Genomic DNA, 23,554 nt, shown 5'->3' on the forward strand with positions numbered 1-23,554 from the left:
CAACCAAGTCCCCTGTGGATCCCCGACATATCCCACCCCTCCCATTGGCCTCAGATCAAGCTTGCTTATCGATAAGCCTCTCTCATGACGCCAAACTGCCCCATCCGGGTCCCATCACAAGATCTCGACAAAAGACATGGATTGCCATGTGAGCCGACCAGCCTGACCTCGCTCCCGTCAGACCCGAGGCACACAATACTCTCGACTCATAATCAGCCATCCCCCTCGGCGGAGGCATCCGCCGGAGCACCAATGTGTATGACATATTGTGTGACGGGAAAACTGGGTATATTGCACTGCATACCCAACTACTAACCAACCGAACTCCGATTATTATCCCCCTTCATTAACTTTCGCCCAACCTTTTACCGCGTAAGTATACCCGACCTTCCGCCGCTTCCAGCCCTACGCCTAAATAATAACTTTACCTACTCTAATATATATAAAAGCTCTTAGTACTAGCGCATATAAATAGCTAGATTTAATATAATAACTTCTTTTTCCGTTAAAGTTTATAAACTTTTTGAATAATATTTTTTTATAATACAAAATATCTTTATAAGGTTAATTTTATAAAGCATAACTCTAAAATTGATATTAAGTTATTGAATTTTGATATTCTATTTAATATAACTAAGTTAACTAACTATTTATAATATTTATAATCTTTTTTAATTAAATAGTTACGATATTTTAAAAACAGTTCTACTTAGAATATTAATTAAAATTCTAAAACTTATACTTAATTAGTACTCTAAATCTAGTTTTCTGTAACTTAATATAAGAAATAAATATTAATATCATAATGAATATAAGGGCTACAGATGTTTCATAAATATATTTAGACTCATTGATTTTCCACAATTTAAATGATATATTTATAAATTATAAATACAGGTATCATATGAGTTAACTGCTTAAGAAGTTACATGGTAATAAGAGGCTCAACTGAAGTACGTATCTACTGAGATACAACGCTTTGTACGCACGTACAGCCCGAACGTAAATACACTTTACATATACATGTTAAAGCGCCGACAGGCACATATGTCGTATAAACTTAATGCTCGGACTTAAGCATCACATATGATTACATGTGATTACATATAATTACATGTGATATTTATATTATATATAAACTACACTTTTTCACTATATCATAGAATAATCATCAATACGATCAACTCTCTGATTATCCCAACTCGTATCTCAACTTATTTACCTTTTTCCTTTTTGCCTATCTCTAACCTCTTATTACCTTTACCGTTAACTTTAGTAGTCTATATCGTTATATAAGTATATAATTTTATATATCTTTAGTAATTTACCTACATATATTGTAGTATATTTTCTAGAATAAAATTATTATATTGAATTAAGTGCGTATATAAGATATATTATGTACATTATATAGTTAAATTACGTACTATATTATATAATTTCCCTTGAAACCTTATCCCGTTAAGGTTGATCTTTTGCGCCTGTAAAGCTGGAAAAAAACCACCACATTATCAGCCATTAGCAGATGCATATCGAGATCACTCATTATTCGCCTTCAACCGACGTTGATGTTCACTATTGAGTGGCCAAATACAGTCGATAGCTGCTGTCACTCACCTGAGCTCAGACTCACCCACAGACCCAAAACCAAGGGGAGAGTGAGGGGACCAAGCCTAAAATGACATCAGCCCAGAGTGACCGCAAACGACACTCTGTGGCCTCTGCCCGAGCACTGCGATTCGCATCGCGGGGGCATACCAGATCTGCCCCATATCAAGTCTCCTCTTTTGTTGAGAGCCGCCGCCAAAGCTATCCGATTGAGAAAAACAACAAACGAAGTAGAAGACACATTCAACATCGTCGAGCTCAATGTTTACTATTATCTGAAAAGAATTTTCGAGCGAGATGGACCATGCTGTGGTGGGCCTGTAGCCCTCCCATGGAATATGCTCAAGTGAAAGACTGATGTTGAATCTGAATAAGCCCAAAACAATAAATAAGAACACGAAGCACTTGACATCCGACTTCAGCTCATTTGAACTTCACAGACACTGCCCTTCTTGTTGCGCTGAAAAGTTGTCTCTTGGTCTTACCCAGCCGGTTAGGTTCAACTGCCTTACTTTCCACATCCCATAATACCGGGTTTTGGTGACTCACTTCAAAACTGACCACTCAAATCTCACATAATTCTTGTACACGAAGCTTCACTTCCATGTGGTGTATTTCTTGTTTCCACGTCATTCCTTATGGCCATCACTCTTTTAGCAACTTTTGCTCAAATTGAAGCGATGCCAGAGATGAACTCAAAGCACAGTCGCAAATCGCTGGATAGAAGTTCGACCGCATTGTTCGGACGTTCCAACTGTAATCCTCCTTGTGCGAGCAAAATTCATGGAAATGACTAGCAGGAGTCCGGCTTGAATTGGCCAGGACACCAAGGTGCGCGATCGAAGGGCTCAACTGAAGCCGAGATCCGGACCCGAAATGCCGGTCACCATCGCCGAATACTACTGTGGGGGCGGGGCATCAAACCCGCGAGAGGGGGGACGGGATCAAATGACGACGTTGCGCAGTACATAGAACTCAATCCGTTTCTTGACATCATCTCACACTTTCCCTGCTCACTGGCTATCCTGTGCCTCAAGCTTTCATCACCGCTGCAACCCTCGGGCCCCCCTTCAACTCAAAGAACCAAGGACCACCAAGCGTATCTTACCCTCGAGATCTAGCCCAGCATGAGGTATCTCAGATCCCCTCACGCACTGCTCACCTTGCTCACCTTCTTAGCCTGTTTGGCGTAGGTGGCTGCCTTTTTCTTTCCAATGATGAAGAATCTCGAGGCTCGTATGAAGATAAGCTTCAAATACTAATTTGACCTCTCAGTCCCTCATCGCAACAAAGTGCCCCCTTCAACGAGAGTAATCTCCCAGAAAACCGCACATCCGCCGCCTTTCCCCTCCCGGTCCCAACCCTCGATCTCGACTTCCGCATCGTCGTGGACCTCAACCCTCTCATCCCTGTCGGCGTTGGCCCGTTCGGCCAGCGGAACTGGATCTCCTTCTCCGGGGGCGCCTTCTCGGCCAAGTGGGGCACCGGCACCGTCGTCGCCGGCGGGCAGGATAGCCAGATTGTCGTCAACGAGACCCTCAGCACCGCTGTCGAGACGTCGTATCTGCTGAAGACGGATGATGAGATGCCGGCTTACATTACTGTGAAGACGACTGGCTGGCGGACTGGGCCGCGGGAGGTCATGGAGAGGTTGTTTGATCCGGCTAGAGCGAATGATGTCAAGCCCTCCGAGTATAGCTTCCGATTGAATGTCAAGATGGAGACAGGAGATGAGCGGTATAAGGATATTGTTAACACTGCCATGTGGGTGGGTAGTGGTGCTCGGTTGGGAGCCACTGTCATCTATGATGCTTACCGGGTGGTTTAATGGCACCAGTGGGCTCTGAGAACCATGGAGGCGATTAACAATACGACTTTTCAGTTCAGGTGTGCCCATATATACACCGTTATTGGTACATACATAGTTGGAGACAAAATCAAATGTCTATACTCATGCAGGATTGTGGGCTGTTGTCCGCTAATTCTAGTTTTTTCCGTCGAACCAGCTCCACAATTATATTTGGCATGAAATACATGGAAAAAACCAACACACCACCAACCATCGCCCAAAGTGTCGTCGAATAGGCAAGAATGATTTCTGGGAGCAGCGAGATACTTAGAACCATTTTGTAAACGACATGAAAGTGACGAAGGCCAGACATCAGCCACTGCTCATGCTCTTGCTCCCATATCCAAAGCTTCACAAACGGCCACTTGCCCAGCGGAAGACCAAAACCAAAACTATCCGGTCCTGATTTCATTACTCATTCAACCTCCAACAGATTATATCGCTTTTCTTCTTGTTCATACGTCAATATAAAGGCTTCCTAGCACCGAGAGAAGGAACTAGGGCGGAGATCCTGAACGAGGAGGAGCTCTCCTGACGGCATTCGGCAGTAGCATGGCTATTTACTTGTCAGAGTGACTGCGCTTCAAACGTTCGGGATATCCCACTAGAAACAGCTTCGCCCATTCAGCAACATATCTAGCTGGAACATTCTACTCATTTTTCTACAAGTTTCCTTATATCTTCAAAGGCAGCTAGATACAGGTGCGCCTTCCTTTCACCTGGACTGCCATATCATGACACAATGGGTAGTCCAGGTGTTTACCTTTATAATATGGTAGTCTGTTGATGAGCAAACAGTCAAGTCTTAGTCATAGTAATGTTATCCAAAAAGGTTCTTGTCCAATTCTTTCCCAAAAATGCCCCGTCCTAATCCAAGCGACACCGGCTGAGATCCTACCAACGGTATAGTACCCGCATAACAGCGTCCATGACTACCGTGGCCGCCGTGCCCACACAGAGCTCATGGCGTCTGCCTATATACTGACTGGATCGCAAATAAGCTAGAGTATCCTAGCTTCCAGAACCCTCCAGAACCCTCCATAAACCTTTTATAAAATTGACGGCCTGAAGCATCCGCCACAGCAGTAATGACCTCGAATCCTCCAACGCCGCGCAAAATGACATGCCAGTTCCCTTTCGCCCTATCGCCAAGCAGGCGGTCCAATACACGGAACCCCAGTGGTCTCTGCCTATGCCCCTAGGCTCACTGCCACAAGCATAGCTTGCCACTCGCAGTACCCCCAGCCACCCAGTCCATCGTCGGGTGGAAGTGGGCGACAGCAGGAACAGCCGAGATGCCGTCTCCGCCCAGCTGCGCAAGTTGCTCACCATTGGCAGCGTAGACGTCAACGAAGCGGTTCATGTTACCAATGACGAACTTCTGAATGCCATCCTTTGGCCGTTTCTGCCATTGGGGTTTGAGAATGGTAACCCAACGACCTGTCTGGTTGTTGTGCTTCACGATGTGCTTCGGCTCCATCTCGGTGGACTTGTCCCAGTCGGTACGGTCCGCCCAGTCGTAGATCTTGATTGTGTCATCGTAGGATGAAGTCGCGATTTGCCCGCCGGGGCTCCAGGAGGCATGGGACACCGACAGGCGGGAGTTATGCTCGTAGAGCATGGCAGGGTGTCTCATATCGCCCTTGCCAGTGATCTTCCGCAAATCCCAGATCTTGACCGTTCTATCGAGAGAAGCGGTGGTGAGAAGGTGGGGCTCCCGCGGGTTCAGAGAGAATCCTCCAATCTTGTTGTCGGACAACTGCCACATCTCCGTGGACTTGGGGTCGCGGATGTCGACCTTTCCAACAGCGCCATTGAGCGTGGAAAAGTAAATGACATTCTTATCCGTCAAAGGTATATCGATGGCGGACAGAGGAATGTCCTCGTTCTTTTCCTCAGGCTCCCAGACGGGCACGCACATATCTTTTTCAAGATCAAGGACTCGGATGGTTGAATCATAGGACGAGGTGTAAACCTTTTGCTGCTCATACGGAGAAACAATGATGGTAGTGATCGTCCGGGTGTGGATCTTATAGGCGCCAATCTTGGGGTCAAACCAGGCGTCCTCATCATCATCGTCCTGCGGGGGACCGTCCTGGGAGGCATCGAAGACACCTAGGGCGCCTTCCTTATCGCCGGCAAACACAAGTGCCTTCTCCTCGGTCGGGTGGAACGTGGCTGCATAGATGCGCAGTGGGCAGATTTTGATATCTGGGAATATGTGAGCAACTACGGCGCATTAGGGGTTCAGATCGCAAGACTTACCCTGCGGACTCCACTTCTCATAGAGCTCGAGCTTGCCCATCTTCTGACGCAGCGCCTTCAAATCCTTGTCCGAGGTATTTGCGACGTCCTCATCCGTGAAGGTGGGCACACCTGGCTGGGCGCCTCGAGGGACCAATGCACTTAAGCCGGTAATACCATGGTTGAATTTCTTCCCGTCGACGGCGATGTCCCCCAGACTAAGGTTGCCACCGATTCTCGTCTTCTTGGCCTTTTCCTGTGCAACTTTCTCTTCAACCTCGACCTCATACTTGCGCTTGAGAGTCTCGTTATCGGCATCAAATCCGGCAACACGAGCACTGCGCCGGACCGGGCCAGTCGGGGCAACGGGTTCCTTCTTGACAGGAGTGGATCGTGACTTTGGCGCAGGCTTGGGCTTGGGAGGCATGATCTTATTCGAAGCCTTGGCCAAGTCGTCAAGCATGGTCTTGTTCTTTGCAATGTTTGCCAATCGCATCTTCTCGAACGCGCTCATCCCCGTATCCTCCTCGGCTTTGACCTTAGTGCGAGCCATGATTGCGGTTGGGATGGGTGTGGACGGGAAGAGGTAAATGTATGCGATCTGGCGGTGGTCGAGCTGGAGGAAAAGTCGTAGATTTGGTGTGCGGATGCGTATCAGACTGTGGTCGTGTTTTTCAATCGGCGGTGTTCGTGGTTCGGTACCAGGGCTGATCACGATAGAGTTGAGCATGGTTGAAGAGGAAGAGGAAGTTTGTGACTTACTGCGATAATTGCAACTCCGGGATCGCAATTGCAATGCCAAACTCGGATTTGACCTGTCGCAACTACACCGGTATCCAGGTGTGGGAGTTATGAGGCCAAGAAGAGATTGGAATTGTCCGTAGAAAGAAAAAAGAAGAGGCAATTCAGAGCGTGAATCACGACAGAAGGAGCGCGGTGGAGGCGAACCTGCCTAATTGAAAGCGCGTCGCAACGCGTCGAGGTCCGCGGCGGTTGCAGGGGGTTTAATGTCCATTACGTCAGCCAACAGCACCCCCCCCCGGGTCCCTGCATGGCCCGAGCTTCCCCTGTCGGATTTTTGGATGGAAATTTTGTTGCATCTGCAGATTCGCAACCTTTGATCATCGCAAAGTGAAGTGCACAACTTGCGCTTCCACCATACAGCACACACAATGGCTACAACATTGACGCCATTCCTCTACCAGACGAGGACAATTCTGAGAGGTTCTGTGTCCATACGATCCCTCTCGACAACCGCAGGCCGGCTCCACGCCCACCCCCGAGGCCGCGGCCAGCAGAGCATCCCCTTCGAATGGGACGGCCCTACCCAAGAGCGAACCGATATCCCAAGCGGCCCAGACGGCGAGAGAAAGTCCACCATTACCCCGACCGAGAGACAGGTCTTCCGTGCAATCTTCGACGATATTGCGAAGCGTGGCGGCCAGGTCCCGCCACAGGCTACCCCGGACGCTGCAGACGACGCCTCCTCATCCTCGCAAATCGAACCCGAACCCGAGTCCGGATCTCGCGATGCCATCCTGCGCAAATACCCACCTGCTCTGCGCCGCGCGGCTGAGGTTGCGCTTGGAATGCACCAGATCCAAGGCAACCAATTGGCCTCGTCGCGCATCTCCTTCAAGCCGGAAGAGGAGCTCGAATCAGACCTGGAAGAAGCCGCCAAGATCGATGCTGCGCGGAGGGACGCCCGCGCCCAAGAAGCTGTCCGCCTACAGGCCCTTCTGGACCAGTGCAACACCGACGTTGAGGTCTGGACCGTTTTGGAGCGCGACGTCTTCTCCATGGTCGCAAGGCTGGGTATCTCCGAAGACCAGAACCACCAGCCGGATCCGGAAAAGAAGGCCAAGTCCGCGCAGAAGAAGTCGTCCAAAAAGGCCCAGCCAGACGCCCTCAGCATGGACTCCCATGGTCCGCTGTACTCGATGCACCTCCTCCAGGGCCTCAAGACCCTCGACCAGTCCTTTGCGCACTCCTCCCCACTGGCGTTGAACGTCCTCCCACGCGTAAAGGACCTAGGCCTAGCTTCCTATGTCCTCGGCGTCTCTACGCCTTTCTACAACGAGCTGGCCTCTATCCTCTGGTACCGCCACGGGGACACCCAAGCTGTGCTGGCCGTGCTGGACGAGATGCAGTTCGCGGGCCTCTTCTACGACATGCAGACGCTGCGCCTCGTCGATACCATTGAGCTGGCCCTAGACTCCTTCCGGGGCGGCAAGCTGGGTGTCTTCTCCAAGGCTGTTGGCACCATGCCGGGCTACAACCTCGATGTCAAATCAAAGGTGGCGCGTTACGCGCGAAGGGTGCGCCATAGCCTCAGGGAGCATACTGGTAGTGCGCGATACTAGGACTCCCGGTGTATAGTAAATGGTGATGGATGTGATGTTTGCTGCCAAGAGAGGCTGCTTGTACAAGACACTGTAACATATTTTGTAACTACAACACCCCGCATAGCGAATCCTCATCAGGATTGGAATCATGGAAAAGGCGCATGGCGCTTCAGATTCACAAATGTAATCAAGATTCAAAAACACCAAAAGTTCCAATGTTTCCAAGGCATAGCCGCGCTATTTCGAGCATCTCGATGTTGGCTGAGACATCAATACCTAAGCTGACATACGCGCCTTGCGATTTTCTTCCTAGAAGAAGAAGAGGGCAGGACAGAACAGGAAGTGAACCTATTCCACTTGCTTCACAAGCGGGCAGCCGGACCTCAGACCGGACTTACTGGGCTTCAAAGAAGATCGGTGGCCCCGAGGAATTGTTTAGCCTTTTAAGCCTTTTTAAGCCTTTGGGAACTAAACAAGTGTGCTCACCCCCACGCCATGAATCCATTCCTGGCCATTGCTGAGCACTTTTCTCCAAATGTCTTTGTTCTCAGCCCTAGATGGGCAGACTTCCACCCCCTCCCTCCCCAAGATTCCAAATGGACCTGAAGAAGGCTTGGCCTGGTTGACAGTTATTAGTTATTAGCCAGGGCGTCCCACAGCCATGTTGACGGGAAGGGCGTTATCTCGTCTCTTCTCCCTGCTCGGACTTGTTAGAGACGGTGCAACGCCGCCAGGGGGGAGTGGGTTTGGCCTGTCTGCTGCTACTTCTTGGATCTGAGATGTGCGCTGGGATCGTTCGATGGGTCGGCCTCATCTGAAGACACACCTCTGTATCGCCAACTACGAACTTTAATTTTTGAATGGAATCTCGTGAGCTGGTTTTGTTACCCCTCGTTGCTGTCAAAGACTACACGTGCCTCCTTTCGCAGCTCATGGCATGGGCTGAAAGCTTCATGCCATGTTCAACTCGTGTGGGTTTAGTCAGGCAGTCCAATTCAATGAGTACCACAGACTCGTTCCTTGGGAATCAACCGCACAGAACTGCCGTGCCAAGATGCTGGGCGTTCTTTGGCTTGTCTTGTCTTCCGCGACGACCTCACTCGAGAGAGCCTGGAAAACGTCATGGCGACACTGAAGGGGGAAGACTTTGCGTCGGTGGATGACTTCTAGATGGCTTCTACGGCGAAAAGAGCAAAGTAACATCGCCGATCTTGACTTGAAATGAGGGGCTCTTCTTTTGGGTAAGGCACAGACATACTCGAAGTACCTACCTACCTACCTTGGTCAATCAACATGACTTCAGTCTGAGAAGCAAGTCGAGAGGGCAGGGGGGGTGAGTATCTCAGCAGTCGCAGTGAGGAGTCAAAGCGAATCCTACGTAGCAATGTAACGGCAGAGCACATCACATCTTATGAGAACGAATGAAATAATAATTGACAATTAAGGATGTGAGGGTCGTGAAGGTGGTACTCGGCGCAAAGCATGATCATTCAGCTAACTTTCTCATGATCTATCTATCTACCATGATTCCGGGGATGGAGGCCAAGCAGATGCACGATCACTTCTCATTTATGACAAGTGGGAGGGGAGTATTCAGTGTAAGCGTTCATACCAATTGATATATGAATTTACCCGAGAGACAATAGAGTTCTGTTTGCTTATCCTTCCTCAGTCGATTGATTCCATTGAGAAGCCAAGTAAGTTAAGTAAGTGGTTGAGTGATTGACAACTTTCGACTGTGAATGCAAACTGTGTGAATTAGTTATATGACTTGAGTTCGTACGAGAGAGACAGACAGACAGAGGCCAAAAAGAGTCTATCAATGTCCAGCAGCATACTTGATCACGAACGAGTTGGAGCCATGAGCAAAAGTTGAAGTTGCGGCCAGTGTGGATTGAACACACGACCTTCAGATTGATTGAATGAAGTTTTCTAGGGTTGAGAACCCACTTCAGTCTGACGCTCTCCCAACTGAGCTATGTCCGCCGCCATCTTCGAGATCCACAGACAGGTGGTGCTGCTAAGAATCCCGGGCTTCATGTCGCGAGAAGTTGGTGGAGGTTGTGTAATCTTTCGCGATTGAAAGTTCTAGAACACTTCTTCGTCCGTACGGAACGTGTCAGCAAACCTTGTATTAGAGTCATGAAGGTGGTGTGGTAGACCTTGGAATTACAGCGAGTCACTCTGAGACATCACCAAAAGAGAACCTGATGGAATGACCAAAGATTCAGCCTCAAATGAGGTAAGACTTTATTATGCCCAATTTTTCCTAAATGCTCCGTAGATGAATGACCCCCTCGGCTTCGCTAGCTGATGCGGCCACAATGCCTCCCTCCCTCCATGTCTTGGTTGAAAAAAAAAAAATTAAAAAAATAACTGCTCTTCATATCGCAGAGTCATGAACCCCATATGAACATCCAAATCACTCACACACACAGACATTGCTCATGAGTAGTGTCTTCCTGCAATGTCACCTGCAGTCTAAGCTCCTGTCGCTAGCCCAACACCTTGCTTACCACCCACGCGTGGCCAGCTTCTCCTCAGTCTTCAAGCTGTCACAGTTGATGCCGACCATGGCCTCACCAAGTCCCTCACTGCACTCGGCGAGGACCTTGGCGTCCTTGTAGTGCGTCGTCGCTCTCACGATGGCCTTGGCGCGCTTGGCCGGGTCGCCAGACTTGAAGATGCCGCTGCCGACAAAGACACCGTCGCAGCCGAGCTGCATCATCAGCGCCGCGTCCGCGGGGGTGGCGACACCACCGGCGGCGAAGTTGACGACGGGGAGACGGCCGAGCTCGGCCGTCTGCTGAAGAAGCGTAGGGTCGACCTCGAGCTCTCTCGCCAGGGCGCGGATACCCAGGATGCCCTCTGTCGCGAGAACTCCCTTGGCGCGCGCAATGTCTCTGGTGACCTGCTTGACGTGGGTGACGGCCTCGACAACGTCGCCGGTGCCGGCCTCGCCCTTTGTGCGGATCATGGCGGCGCCCTCTGCGATTCTGCGCAGGGCCTCGCCGAGGTTGCGGCAGCCGCAGACGAAGGGGGCCTTGAAGTCGGCCTTTTCGACGTGGTAGACCTTGTCGGCCGGGGTAAGGACCTCGCTCTCGTCAATGTAGTCGACGCCGAGGGCCTCGAGGATCTGGCACTCGACAAAGTGGCCTATGCGGGCCTTGGCCATGACGGGGATGGTGACGGCGTTCTGAATCTCCCTGATGACGGCAGGGTCGGACATGCGGGCGACGCCGCCGTCCTTGCGGATGTCTGCCGGGACACGCTCCAGGGCCATGACGGCGCAGGCGCCGGCCTCCTCGGCGATGCGGGCCTGGGCGGCGTCGGTCACGTCCATGATGACACCTCCCTTGAGCATCTGGGCGAGTCCGGCCTTGACGGCGAACGTGTTCTTGGCATCGCCGTTGGTGCCGTTGGGCTTGGTTGCGTCGTTGTTGGTCATTGCGACTTGAGTTGTAGAGCGACTTTTCGGGGGTATCTTTGAGAAGGATGAACCGCTATGAGATGAGCGGTAATAGTGAGTTGAAGAGGTGTGAGGCGGGATGGTACAGAAGGTCTGAGTGAAAGAGACGGGAATAGAACGGCTCTGGGAGTGAGGGGTATCTTTTTTTCAATCAATCAGAGAGAAAGGAGGGCCTCAAAATGGTTAACGAGGATTCAAAATGCTCCGCAACACGATGGGTCTGGTTTGTATATCATGAAATCCGGGGAAAAGGGGTCTTCAGGATGAACGAAGAGGAGGGGGCAAATATGTATTATGGCGGCAAACATCAACTTCGATGATGACACGGGATGTCCAGCGAGGGGACCAAGATCGGACGAAGAGAGAAAATTTTTACACTTGTCCTGTACCGAGTCATCCCGTCTTTCCCGCGGATCCTTCCCATCTGCTTGGAGAACAAGACTTGAACGGTGGTACACCAGCCAGAAAACCCCTCCGCCTAGGCGAGCCGAGCAAAGCAGCGCGTGGCCCGCGACTGAGTCGGCGGCGACACTTGGCCGTAGGGAACCCCTAGGGCCGAGCTTACCACCCAGCAAATCTGCAGATAGTCATGGATACGGTACACCTACTGCGTAGACTACGACTCTGTGAGATGGATGGCCTGCGGGCACGAGCTTGAGGGGGGACGACTGGACGGGTCAGAGCCCGATCTCGGAAAGGCAAGATACGGTTACTCCGGGACCCCGGTACATGGCCAACCTTGATGGAATGGCAGTGTCATCGAAGTATCCCCCGTACAAGTCGTGGACCGTGGCGGGCGCGGAGGGCGGCCCAGTCCCACGCACCGGTGTTTGAACGGGTGGCGGGATACAGCTCTGGATGTCTGGACTCTGCGATCTGGACACGCTTCGTTCGGCTTGGCCATTGAAGGTATTTGCCCGATAAGGAGAAAGCTGAGGGTTTCGTGCTGTGGGACGTGTACGTTGGTTGTGTGGATGGATCATGGCCCGACATATTCTCTTGATCGTGGGTCACTCTGACAATGCGCGCATATAGTGTATGTAATTGTAATACCAATGTACATGTTACCCTGGTATCTCGCAACCCGGCTGAGCCAGAGGCTTCTTCCACAATCGGTGACAAGTTTCTACCGACCGTCCACATGCTCCGAACGGCGGTGACAGATACAAAAGACTGAAGGGCGGGCGGGGAGCAGAGCGGTTGTCATCGGATGTAGATCCGAGCGATGCCCCTCCGCCAAACCCGCCCTGCCGCTCCCTTCGAGTCTGTTCCGCGCGGGACAACACCCAGATCGCCCCATCTTGTTCCGCACGAGCTGCAGAGTCAAGCTGGAACAAGCTCCGTATGCATGGAATCTTCTCTCGCCGCCGCTCTATGCATCTGACGGACGCCTTTCCCTGTCCCGTTGCTCCGCCAGTCGCTGACACCAACCAGACATCAACTAACAACATCTGCATGGATCTTTGGTCTTGACATTGAGCAATCCCGCGCCCCTTACGCCCTTTGCGCCCACAGCAAACGGGACAGACAGTCTTGGTCTACTATCTGTACTACACTGCAGCGGAGGAGCGAGTCGGCGGCGAGCTACCCGCAAACCCACCGTTGCATAGGCTGAGCAACCAACCCTCTGACTAAACCGCCGATTACTGCAGTGCGGGCAACATAAAGTACATTACTTTAGCGGATAGCCTACAACCTTTTGCTGCTCTTCACCGGTCCGGAACGCGGTGTCTGAGTTCATTGCGCGTGTAAATGACTCAAACACAAGAGTCGCAACCTTTCACGACTCTGCCCATCATCCTCAAGAAATCTGCTGGACGCCACCAGCCGCAGAGCCTTGAACCTCACAACACACTTTTCACAATGTCTTCTCTCACCATCGGCGTGCTGGCTCTACAGGGTGGCTTCCACGAGCATGTCGAACTTGTACGGAAGGCCGCCGTCTACCTCGCTACGGCCGAGTCTTCGGCGCCAAACCCGAGACCCGAGATCACTGCCATCGAGGTCCGTACCGAGGCAGAGCTCCGAAGCTGCGATGCTCTCATCATTCCGGGCGGAGAGAGCACCACAATCTCCTTCATCGCGGCGCAGTCCGGGTTGATGGAACCCCTCAAGGAATTCGTCAAGTAAGCCACCTCACTCACCTCTCACTCACCTCTCACTCACCACAGATCCGAGTTTGCTCTCATGATGTCATTTCCGAAATTGAGAGAATTCCACACCTCACTCGGTGTTTTCTCACTCGGTGTTTTCTCACTCGTATCTTCATCTCACTCACCCTTCGCGAATGTTTTTCTGGAGTATTGAGAGTTTTCCCGTGAGACAACGTCTAATTCTTATTCTCCTTTTTAGAGTCGACCGTAAGCCAGTCTGGGGAACCTGCGCCGGCGCTATCCTCCTTGCTGATGAGGCAAATGCCACCAAGAAGGGCGGCCAAGAGCTCATCGGCGGCCTGGGCGTGCGCGTCCACCGCAACCACTTTGGTCGCCAAATCGAGAGCTTCGTCGCGGATCTAGACCTGCCCTTCCTGACGCAGGGCGACGGCAACACGAAAACGGCGTCGTCCCCTTACCCTGGCGTCTTCATCCGCGCCCCAATTGTTGAGGAGATCCTCTCCACCGAGGCGGGCGACAGCGACAAGCCGGCCTCCTCGGCTGTCGAGGTCCTTGCCGTTCTTCCGGGGCGAAAGACCAAGGCCGCTGAGGGCGTCAGCCAGAGCACCGCGGACGACTCGGTCGGTGACATTGTCGCTGTGAGGCAGCAGAACATCTTTGCCACGAGTTTCCACCCCGAGCTTACTGACGACGTCCGCATTCACGTTTGGTGGTTGGAGCAGGTGATGAAGGCTGCGACACCGACATCATCCGCATGACCGGGGCCTTGACGACATGCAGTTCTCACGACTCAGAGCCAAAGTAATGTCACGGCGCATATTCGCAAACGAGAAAAAAGAATGAGAACAGATTTACACGAAGCCATTGACGAGGTGTCCTAGTTACCGAGGGCGTACCGTCTCTGCGTCGACGTTGAGGGGTGGCATATGCCACTTCTGCCACAATTATGCCACCACAGATGCCACCGGGGGCGACAGTTTCAAGTCACATGACATCACATTTCACATCCCACCCGGCTGGCAACAGATAGATAGAGAGAGAGAGAGAGAGAGAGAGAGAGAAGGGCAGCTTGCATCACGCACAGACGCAACGGGAGGAGATTTGCAGATCTTAGTGCTGGTCAGCCTGGTAGCAACGGGTGGGCAGAGAGTTTGCGTAGCGCTGCCTTTGTCGTTGGAATGAGGAGAAATGGGCTAGTGACATCCGTGGCTTGCGCGGAATTTGGACCTCCCGCCAATCCAGACAACAAGACAATCAGATCATGCGCGAGCCGAGGGTTCGCCCGTGAGTACGGGCCGGTAAACAAAACCGTGAGATACTACCAAGCCTTCTGGGCCCCCGCGGGAGGAGGCGAGATGGTCCCCGGAAAAGAAAAGAAAAACAAAAAAGAGGGTAAAGATAGAATTTAGAATAGACGAGACGGAATCGCATATGATCAGCAGTCCTAGTTCCAGCCGCCGATATCCAGTCAGCAGGGTCCAAGATGGCTTCAACGAATGCAGACATTTCCAAGACTTCAGCTGTCCAGCCGTGCAGATCCAGAGCCGAGGATGAGGTCGAATCTCATTCTTGGTCTCAGCTGTGCCCATGTCCGTGATCTCGGTAATAGTTCCTGAGGGTCACGGGGGGTTTGTCGTCACATCGGGACCCGATGGACAGGGCCGTGATGAAATGATCGTCAGAAATGACATGCAGACGAGACCCGACGACACATATTTCTTTCGACAATAAGAAACATGGCTAGGAGATGCAGATCATTCTTATTCTTCCAAAAAAGAGAAGACCACTTCCAAATGAGGGACTGGACTCTCCCTGAACCCTGGAATTTGCGTATAACCCCAAAATGTGACTAACACAAGGGGGGGGGGGGACCCTCATGATCTGATTGCTACCCGCACTCTAAATTTTCGAGATTTAGAACTTGTCAAAAGCGGGCTTTTCGTGAGTCGGATTTAGAATGGTAATAGTTACACAACATCATTAGTGGCATTGGCACAAGGGTTCCACCTCCGAATAAGGCAAGGCAGCGAAGGAAGACGAAGAATGCGCGGAATATTCGCGATCAGCATGTAGAACAAGCAGTCTCATGATCAAAATGTATTTAAGAAAAGAAGTGCTTAGACTTCATTGATTATGTGGATATCTACTATCTACTAGATGGAACAAAGTTGAAGATTCTCTGATGGAGAAAGTTATATGATGAAGTATGTACCGGACTGAAGTAAGATTATATACAGGGAAAAGAAAGTAAAAGCCCTCAAAGGCTCGTATTGAAAACAAGTAGTATCAAGTGTTGTCCGTAGAAGTAAAGCAACATGAAGAAACCCGCAGGCTAAGAGTTCATGAATCTTAATGGCCATCAACATCATCCACAATCTGTGGCATACACTCCCCGCTCGCTTATGAAGACATGATCAACAAAAGAACAAATGCGCTGACGCAAAGAACAAGAGACTTGTCTGAAGAGACGACGTGTCCGGTACCACTGTTGAAGCTGCCAGGACGGAAGGATGGATCGGCATCGGCAGTGACGGTTGCAGTTGACTTGTCGGTCACGGTGACTGACACCGAGACTGTGGCTGTCTGTGTAACCGGCTCGGCGAAGAGGCCCCCATCGAAAGTAGAGACACGTCCGGGGACGTTGGTGATTTGTGGCAAGCAAGGCTCGCTCGCGCAGGTCCTGACAATGGTGCGCGTTGTGGTCAAGCCGGGCTCGGTGAAGGTCTCGACGAAGGTCGATGTGACGACGGCGGCATCAGTCGCCTGAGGGATTGTGAGGACGGCACTGAAGGGTGTCGGGCAGTCGGTGCAAGTAGCTTGGGTTGTAGTGAAGCCGGGAGGGAGGACACTGCCTGATGGCTGGCATCCTGTGATGCCGGTGCAGGTTTGGGTGATGGTGTAAGTCTCTGGCCTCAGACCCTGAGAGCACTCTGGACAGAAGGTGGGATAGACTGTTGTATAGACTGCCGTGAAGGGATCATTGTTGGTCCCTGTGGGTTGAAGTTGTTGAGGGAGGATATAGATCGAGATTGGCTCGACCCTGGTAACGGTGAGGGCATCTAACGTTGTGGTGGAGGAACAATCTTCTTGTCTGCGGTAGACCCTGGCGCCAGCCGCAACGGCAGCGAATGCGAAGATGAGTTGCAACATTTTTTGTGAGAGTTAGAGAGGCTGAGCTGAGGTTGGGTTGTCGCGGTTGAATTCAGGGTGCAAGTGTAGCAAGAATCTCGGGCTGAAGAAGGAATGCGGAAACTCTATATCAGGACATCTTGATCTGGAGATGGACCGATATCGTATGCCTCCCGTGTCTCCTTCACCCCGGCCGCCAAGCCGTTTGTCGACTCTGACGTCCATCTCCGGAACGTCCTGTCCACTGGGGCGTCAACTCTATTGTTCATCCAACCCGCTTGGGACTGGAAAGACGCCTCCCCCCCCCGGGAGCCTCTCGAGAGTCTCACGGCCGGAAAGACGCAATTCCCACAAAGCCCTCGTCGAGCAGCATAGAAACAGTAAGAGGGGGTTTGCTGTGAAGAGCGGCTGAATGCGAACTTGCCAAGGTCTTTGTGACTGCGATCGTGATGCCTCCTGTCCACTTCTGTCCAGAGGCTCTAATGTCTGGCCTCGCCCAGCGCCACTGTTCGGGTGCGGTCGTGTGTGAGGGTATCTGTAGTCTCGAGGTCTTCATGTCTTGTTCGGGTAGACAGGTTGGGATAGCTTCAACTGTCACGGGCCGTCCTGCTCAAGGACGAGAGGTAACCGGATCCGAACAAGAACAGAGATCGGGAATATAATTGCCAAAGCTCCGTGGGAATGGTGAGATTGAGTTCAAGGGTCTAGGCTCTTTGAAGGGGGTGTCTTAGACTAGACGGGCTGACCAACCGCGACGGCTCCCCCGGGGAAAACCGCGCCAACTGTTGCGTAGATCTCGCATTCCCGTCTTTAGTTGCGGCCTGTTTATGCTAGTGTGTTATGTGACAACAACTGCTTCTTCTCACAGGCTGACTGGTCTGGCTGACTACACCCCCCTCGGGATGGGGGATCTCCGTCTCGCCGTCCACCTCTGCTCAATTCGTTTCCGGGTTTGTGGCGGTGATGTTCACAAAGGGGGGCACCAGAGCAGATGAAAGAGGCGACCGAACAGAGGGCACGCCAAACAAATCCACAGCCAACTTAAGCCAGCAACGGCTCGGCTACATGAACGCCTCCTACTGAGCAGTTTGGGGAAGCTTGGACGCATTTGTCCAAGATGGACTTCAGCTCTCTCGACCGTCCCACACCTTATTGCGTCAGACTGACCTCCCCCCCCCCCCCCCCCCACACACACACACACACACACAGAAACGACGACCAGATAGCTATGACCCACCAGCAACGCTTTCGTTTGAAGGCTGCAAGTCATCCTAGACCTGGGCGGCAGCTAGCGGAGAGAGCTTCTGCTAGACATCTATCAAGTAAGGTCGTCAGGTGGGTTAAGAAAAACTGCTAAGAACGGGAGCAAATCCTCCCGTCATTAGGACGACCCGCAAAGAATAGGATTTAGGCGGATGTTGTCATCCCAACCGTCGTCGTCCTGCGGGCGCGGAATCTGAGATGACGGGAGTCTAATGCTAGTCAAATCACCTTAGCTATGGGTTGTCCTGCATTGCCTGCATACCTAGGCTTTGTGGCCCTCGACTCATCACCCACCACCGCTGACGCTACTGACGACGAACAATGCGATTGTCTACAATGCGCAATCTAAGCAATAGTAATCACTGCTGTCTGCTGCTGTCTCCGCCGAGCGCGGAAAATCCGCCGTGGGCTCCCGAAGCGGCTCTAGTTCCCTCTCGGTTGACGGTCTTGTCTTAGGTCTCCAAAAACGCCAGACCTCATTCTCACCAATCGCCTCTGAAAAGCATCACATCTTTGGCCGGAACGAGCAGAGCTCGGCCAGAAACAGTCACAGAGTAGGTAACCATGAAGTCAGGCGAGGCATCAGTCCTCCTGTTTTCGAACGAGATGGCTCTGGCCTCTCTGCCTCTGCCGTATCCTTAACGAGAGGCACTCGGCCCGGTAACAGGTTCGCCACGGTTGGCTCGCCATCTCTCCCTCACTCTTCGCCTTCTCTCTCTCTCTCTCTCTCTCTCTCCTCTCTTCGCCTCTATTGCCTCCCGATATCTGCCCTTTTTACATCTCGTCATTACTTGAACGTTGCAATCGAGTCCGAGGTAGAGTATCCATCATTATCATCATCACACAGAGACATAGTGAGCCACCTTGGCATGCGCCCTGAGCTGAAGACAGATCCGCCATCGTCCGCATAGGAACGACATTCCACACGCCTCCAGCCATTCTGTTGGTCAGGAACGCACCAGTCTCACGGCAACAAGCTACAGCAAAACCTCTCCATTAAAACAATCGAGCCATCTACGTTTGACCGTCGTACAAGAAACTTATCTAGTATTTGTTTCACGGCGTCCACACACTTTGACGCTTCTTCTTGTTTGCCTTTTCCCTCTTTTTCCTCTCCCCGTTGAAACAGCGGCGCCTCCCGTCTTATTCGAGAGATGCCACTGCATGGTCAATAGTCGACCAGATATTTCCTTGTACACGACTCACCCTAATATCCGAAAGGAAACAAAAGAAAGATCGGCTCTGATTAGCATCAACGACGTTACACAACTAAAGGTTAAGCTTGCTGCTGCTCGGCTTCCAGACCTGGTGTCTTGGATGGTCTTGAGACTATCGTGCTGGAATCACGCAGCGGCGCTTCATTATCATGAAGTTCAACATCATCCTGGGCCTGTTGGCCGCCGCCAGCCAGTACTGGCCGGCCATCGCCCTGCCTCAGTTCCCCGATAATCCTGTCTGTGCTGCCGGCATCACATCTGTCGAAGTACAGCCGGTGCAGTTCATCGTCAGACAGCCCATCTACATCAGCGCCTACTTGCCAGTCAACACCGTCCTGGTACTCGACGATGGTCTGACCCTCACCATCACTAATGCGCCCTTGACCTTGGTCACTGAGATTGAAAAGCTGGGAACACTTACCTCCCAAGTAACCAGGTGGGATATCCACGTTTACCATACCTTCATCCTCGTACATCCAAGCTAACGTCGACCTAGAATCATTGACCAGGTTTCATCCATCCCCAACGCCTATGTCACCATCACAAGAGGTGGCCAGGCGGGATCTGAGGCAAGCACAATCACAATCTTCCCCTCGGGTCCCGACGGCGTCGGAACCTACCTGGTCTTCACCCCTTTCGCCAACATTGCGGCTACCACCGGCAGCAGTGTCCCAGAAACAGCAACTGTCCCGGGCACTCCTCTCGACGCAAGTCAGCTGGTAACACAGTCTGCACCAGGCGTGAGCAGCGTCGTTAACCCCGGACCTAGCCCTGCCTCAGTTCCGGTCACAATTGCTCCTACAGCACCTGGAGGAGCTGCGGCTTTGCCTCAGATCTTTGCTACTGTCAACGTTGGTGGTGCCTCGGGCGTGCCCAGGAACTTCACCGTCGTGGACTCGGCTGGATCTGCGGGTACGGTCTTTGCGCAGACTTTTGACAGCTTCTCCATCACCGTCACTGGTCCTCAGAATGTCATCACGGTTCTCGGTAACGCTGGTGTTACACCCGCTGCCATCACTTTGCCCGGTAGCAGGGCTGTGACGCAGACCGGGGCCGATGCTGTTCTTCAAATTATCCAGACTCCGGGAGGCGAGGCCGATTTCCTTGCCAGGCTCACCACCGTGAGCATCGCGGCCCAGAACGGCCAGACTGGAACTTTCACGCTTATCCCGACGGCTGGCAGTGTTGGTGCGGTAATCGTGCAGACTGCTGCACCGGCTCTTGCTGCCATCTTCCAGACCATCAGCGTTCCCGGAGCTACACCAACGACACTTTCTATCCCGGCACCCGAGGGACAGACTGGAACGGTAATCGTACAGACCACGGATGGCTTCACTGGCCCTGCCGCTGGTCCGTTCTCGACCATCACCGTTGGTGGTGGCCAGGGTGACAGCCCCGCGACTGTGACTATTCCTCCAGCCGCCGATGCGACGGACGGTGTCTTCACCGTTCTCGTTCAAAGCCTGGATCCTACTGCCTTTAATGGACCTTTCCGAACTATCACGGCCGGTGGCAACACCGGAGGATCACCAGTTACAATCACTGTTCCGCCCTCAGGCACCGGTCAGACTGGCACTGTTGTGGTCCAGCCTGCCATCACCTCCTTTACTGGCCCCTTTACGACAATTACGACTGATGGCAACACCGGGTCTCTTCCAGTCTCGCTCACCATCATCCCCGCCGGCAACCCGGCTCTGGGCACCGTGATTGTTCAGACTCCGTCAATCACTGCCCGGCCAGCCCTCTTCAGAACTCTGGCCGCGCTCCCGATCGCTGGTCTCGGTGCTACAATCACCTTGCCTTTGTTAGGTAACTCTGCTGCTGATCCCGGAACCATTGTTGTCGCCTTGGGTCTCGGTGGAGATGATCCAGCAACGACCGCACCGGCCGCTTTGGCTGCCAACCTTGTCACCATTCGAGGTGACTACAACGGCACGGATCCGTTGACTCTGACGCTCCCATCTCAGGGTGATAGCCCGGTTGCCACCGTCGTCGAGCAACTGCCTGTTGGCTTCAGCGCGGGAGTCACTGTTGGAGACCCTGCCGCAACTACGGCAGCAGTTCCTCCCATTACGAACGCTGCTACTCAAGCTACCGTTCCAAGCGTATCTGCCGCAAACCCAGTTTCGAACGGAGGAGTTCTCCCGCAGATCCTCACGAGTGGCTACTCTGGATCTGTGCCGACTACGGTCACGCTGCCTCCTCTTGGAACCCAGACAGCCTCGCAAGTCTTGGTCCTCACGCCATTGACCAACGCTGCCGGTTCCGCTGCGCCTGCTCCGGCCGGCTCTGCGGCAACTGTGGCTCCCAACGTGATTAACACCATCACCACTGGATTCGCGGGCTCTCAACGTACCACCGTCACCGTCCTTCCTGAGGGTCTTGCATCTACCGCGCCTGTAGTCTTGGTATTGACCCCCGATCCGGCTGCTGCGACCGCCGCGGCGTCCCAAGGGGCTCTGCCTGGTTCCTTCACCACCCTCACGGGACCAGCTGTTGGGTCAACTCCCACCACGCTGACCATTCCTCCCGTGGGAACCAACACCGTCGGTACCGTCGTGGTTCTGGGTGACCCCCTTGCCACTGCGACTGCTCAGTCAGGCCAGACTCAGTCCCAGGATCCTGGTACCACCGACGGAGTCCCATCCGGTCTCGCACCTGGAGCCCTGGGTGCCTTCACCACCATCCAGAGCGGGTTCAACGGTCTTCAGCCTTCGACCTTTACCGTTCCTCCTGCTGCCAGCGGCGCCCTTGGAACGGTTGTCGTCCTGACTCCTACTAACGCAGCTGCTCCTGAACTGACTCTCCCTGCCGGAGTGCCATTCGTAACGGTAACTACTGCTGGTGACGTCCCCGCTGTGCTAACAAACGTGTTGCTTCCCACGGGAACAAACACTCTAGGAACTGTTCTCGTCCAGACCCCTACTAACATTGCTGCCCCTCAACTTACCTTGCCAGCTGGTGTTCCGTTTACAACGGTGACGACTGCAGGCAATGTCCCCGCCGTGGAGACGAATGTGTTGCTGCCGACTGGCACAAACACTCTGGGGACGGTTCTTGTCCAGACCCCTGCCACTCCAGCTGCTTCTCAGTTGAACCTTCCCTCTGGTGTGCCCTTCGTGACGATCACGACGCCAGCTGATGTTCCCGCCGTGGAGACAAACGTATTGTTGCCATCGGGAACGAACACCGTCGGTACCGTTCTCGTCCAGGTGCCTTCGTCCTCGTTCACGGCTCTGCCAACCGGCGCTGCCACCGATCCAGGCGCAGTCAACTCTGGCTTGGTGCTCCCTGGACTCAGCATCCCGCCAATCTCTATTAACCTGCCCACTATCATTCTGTCTATCCCTAATTTGAGCCTGGGTTCCTTCATCACCTTGACCCAGGGTGGACCGGTAGCAACAACCGCCATTCTCCCTCCCTCCGGCACCAACTCCGTGGGCCTCGTCATTATCCAGACACCGACTGTCGCCGCGACTGCCGCTCCAGGCGCCGGTGTCTTCACGACTCTCTTCCAGGGCTTCTCCGGATCCGTCCCTCAGACTACGACCCTGGCACCGACGGGAACAAACACCCTCGGCGTCGTATTGATCCAGACGCCAACCGTCTCTGTGGAAGTCAACATTCTTCAGACCACTACGATTGGCTTCACCGGATCGCTCCCTACTACGGTCACCGTGCAGCCGTCTTCAGGTGGCTCTGGTCTCGTGGTCGTTCAGACCCCGTTTACAAACCCCTTGGTCTCTGCCACCAACGCGGCCAACAGCTTCATCACCACCACCCAGGGCTTCACTGGCATTGCGCCGACTACGATTACTTACTTCCCCGGTGGAACTGATACGGTTGGCACGGTGATTGTTCAGACGCCCATCTTCTCTGGAGGTGCTGTGGTCGTGCCATCCATCTCGTTGGCTCTGCCGAACATTCAGGTGACCGTCTCCATCGGCGGACCTGTTGCGGCGACATCTACCATCTTGCCTTCCGGCACCAACACTATCGGAACCGTGGTTGTTCAGACCCCTACCGCTCCTGGAGGCGCAACAAGCCCTCTCGTTAACCCAGCTGTCACCGCACCCGGCTTCGTGTCCGTTACCACTGGTTACACCGGAACCACGCCGACTACCTTTACCCTGCCGCCATCCGGAACCCAGCCTGGAGTCGTCGTCGTCCAGACTCCCACTTCTGGCGCTGCCGTGGCTCCCAACAGCTTCATCACGGCTGTTACCGGATTCACTGGCACCGAGCCGACAACGGTGACGATTCTCCCCACGGGAACCAACTCTGTTGGCATCGTTCTCATCCAGACCCCTACGAGA

General features: G+C 53.0%; 7 protein-coding genes and 1 non-coding gene across 8 annotated transcripts; 4 read left to right on the forward strand and 4 right to left on the reverse strand.

Moving 5' to 3' along the window:
- The first annotated feature begins 2,283 nt into the window (after positions 1–2,283).
- BDP81DRAFT_430019 (uncharacterized protein) lies at positions 2,284–3,673 on the forward strand. The gene is made up of 2 exons (XM_060590569.1): positions 2,284–2,740; positions 2,884–3,673. Exons 1-2 carry the CDS (start codon positions 2,736–2,738, stop codon positions 3,434–3,436), a joined length of 558 nt encoding a protein of 185 aa, XP_060444243.1. The 5' UTR covers positions 2,284–2,735; the 3' UTR covers positions 3,437–3,673.
- A 988-nt stretch (positions 3,674–4,661) lies between these two features.
- BDP81DRAFT_321588 (WD repeat domain-containing protein) lies at positions 4,662–6,254 on the reverse strand (the record flags this gene model as incomplete). Its single annotated transcript, XM_060584630.1, has 2 exons — positions 4,662–5,668; positions 5,723–6,254. The coding sequence occupies 2 exons, from the start codon at positions 6,252–6,254 to the stop codon at positions 4,662–4,664; spliced, it is 1,539 nt and encodes a 512-aa protein (XP_060444244.1).
- A 584-nt stretch (positions 6,255–6,838) lies between these two features.
- On the forward strand, positions 6,839–8,330 carry BDP81DRAFT_430022 (uncharacterized protein). The gene has a single exon (XM_060590570.1). The coding sequence runs from the start codon at positions 6,874–6,876 to the stop codon at positions 8,062–8,064; it is 1,191 nt and encodes a 396-aa protein (XP_060444245.1). The 5' UTR covers positions 6,839–6,873; the 3' UTR covers positions 8,065–8,330.
- A 1,595-nt stretch (positions 8,331–9,925) lies between these two features.
- On the reverse strand, positions 9,926–10,032 carry BDP81DRAFT_t200. Its single transcript has one exon. It is a non-coding gene; the product is annotated as a tRNA-Phe (tRNA).
- A 526-nt stretch (positions 10,033–10,558) lies between these two features.
- On the reverse strand, positions 10,559–11,494 carry BDP81DRAFT_322250 (SOR/SNZ family-domain-containing protein; the record flags this gene model as incomplete). Its single annotated transcript, XM_060584684.1, has 1 exon — positions 10,559–11,494. The coding sequence occupies one exon, from the start codon at positions 11,492–11,494 to the stop codon at positions 10,559–10,561; it is 936 nt and encodes a 311-aa protein (XP_060444246.1).
- A 1,884-nt stretch (positions 11,495–13,378) lies between these two features.
- On the forward strand, positions 13,379–14,387 carry BDP81DRAFT_395212 (SNO glutamine amidotransferase; the record flags this gene model as incomplete). The annotated part of the gene is made up of 2 exons (XM_060588044.1): positions 13,379–13,641; positions 13,868–14,387. The coding sequence occupies 2 exons, from the start codon at positions 13,379–13,381 to the stop codon at positions 14,385–14,387; spliced, it is 783 nt and encodes a 260-aa protein (XP_060444247.1).
- A 1,368-nt stretch (positions 14,388–15,755) lies between these two features.
- Positions 15,756–17,065, reverse strand: BDP81DRAFT_481918 (uncharacterized protein). Its single transcript, XM_060594983.1, has one exon. The coding sequence runs from the start codon at positions 16,777–16,779 to the stop codon at positions 16,030–16,032; it is 750 nt and encodes a 249-aa protein (XP_060444248.1). The 5' UTR covers positions 16,780–17,065; the 3' UTR covers positions 15,756–16,029.
- A 2,322-nt stretch (positions 17,066–19,387) lies between these two features.
- On the forward strand, positions 19,388–20,692 carry BDP81DRAFT_298268 (uncharacterized protein; the record flags this gene model as incomplete). Its single annotated transcript, XM_060583109.1, has 2 exons — positions 19,388–19,674; positions 19,735–20,692. Coding segments are annotated over 2 exons (1,245 nt in total), but the record flags the coding sequence as incomplete, so codon positions are not given.
- Positions 20,693–23,554: the final 2,862 nt, after the last annotated feature.

Source organism: Colletotrichum phormii, assembly GCF_030913505.1.
Source record: "Colletotrichum phormii strain CBS 102054 chromosome Unknown BDP81scaffold_12, whole genome shotgun sequence".
Lineage (NCBI taxonomy): Eukaryota > Fungi > Ascomycota > Sordariomycetes > Glomerellales > Glomerellaceae > Colletotrichum > Colletotrichum phormii.

Bases quoted from the DNA above. Each gene is read 5' to 3' on its own strand.
- BDP81DRAFT_481918 (XM_060594983.1), bottom strand. From the start codon at position 16,779: ATGTTGCAACTCATCTTCGCATTCGCTGCCGTTGCGGCTGGCGCCAGG.
- BDP81DRAFT_430022 (XM_060590570.1), top strand. From the start codon at position 6,874: ATGGCTACAACATTGACGCCATTCCTCTACCAGACGAGGACAATTCTG.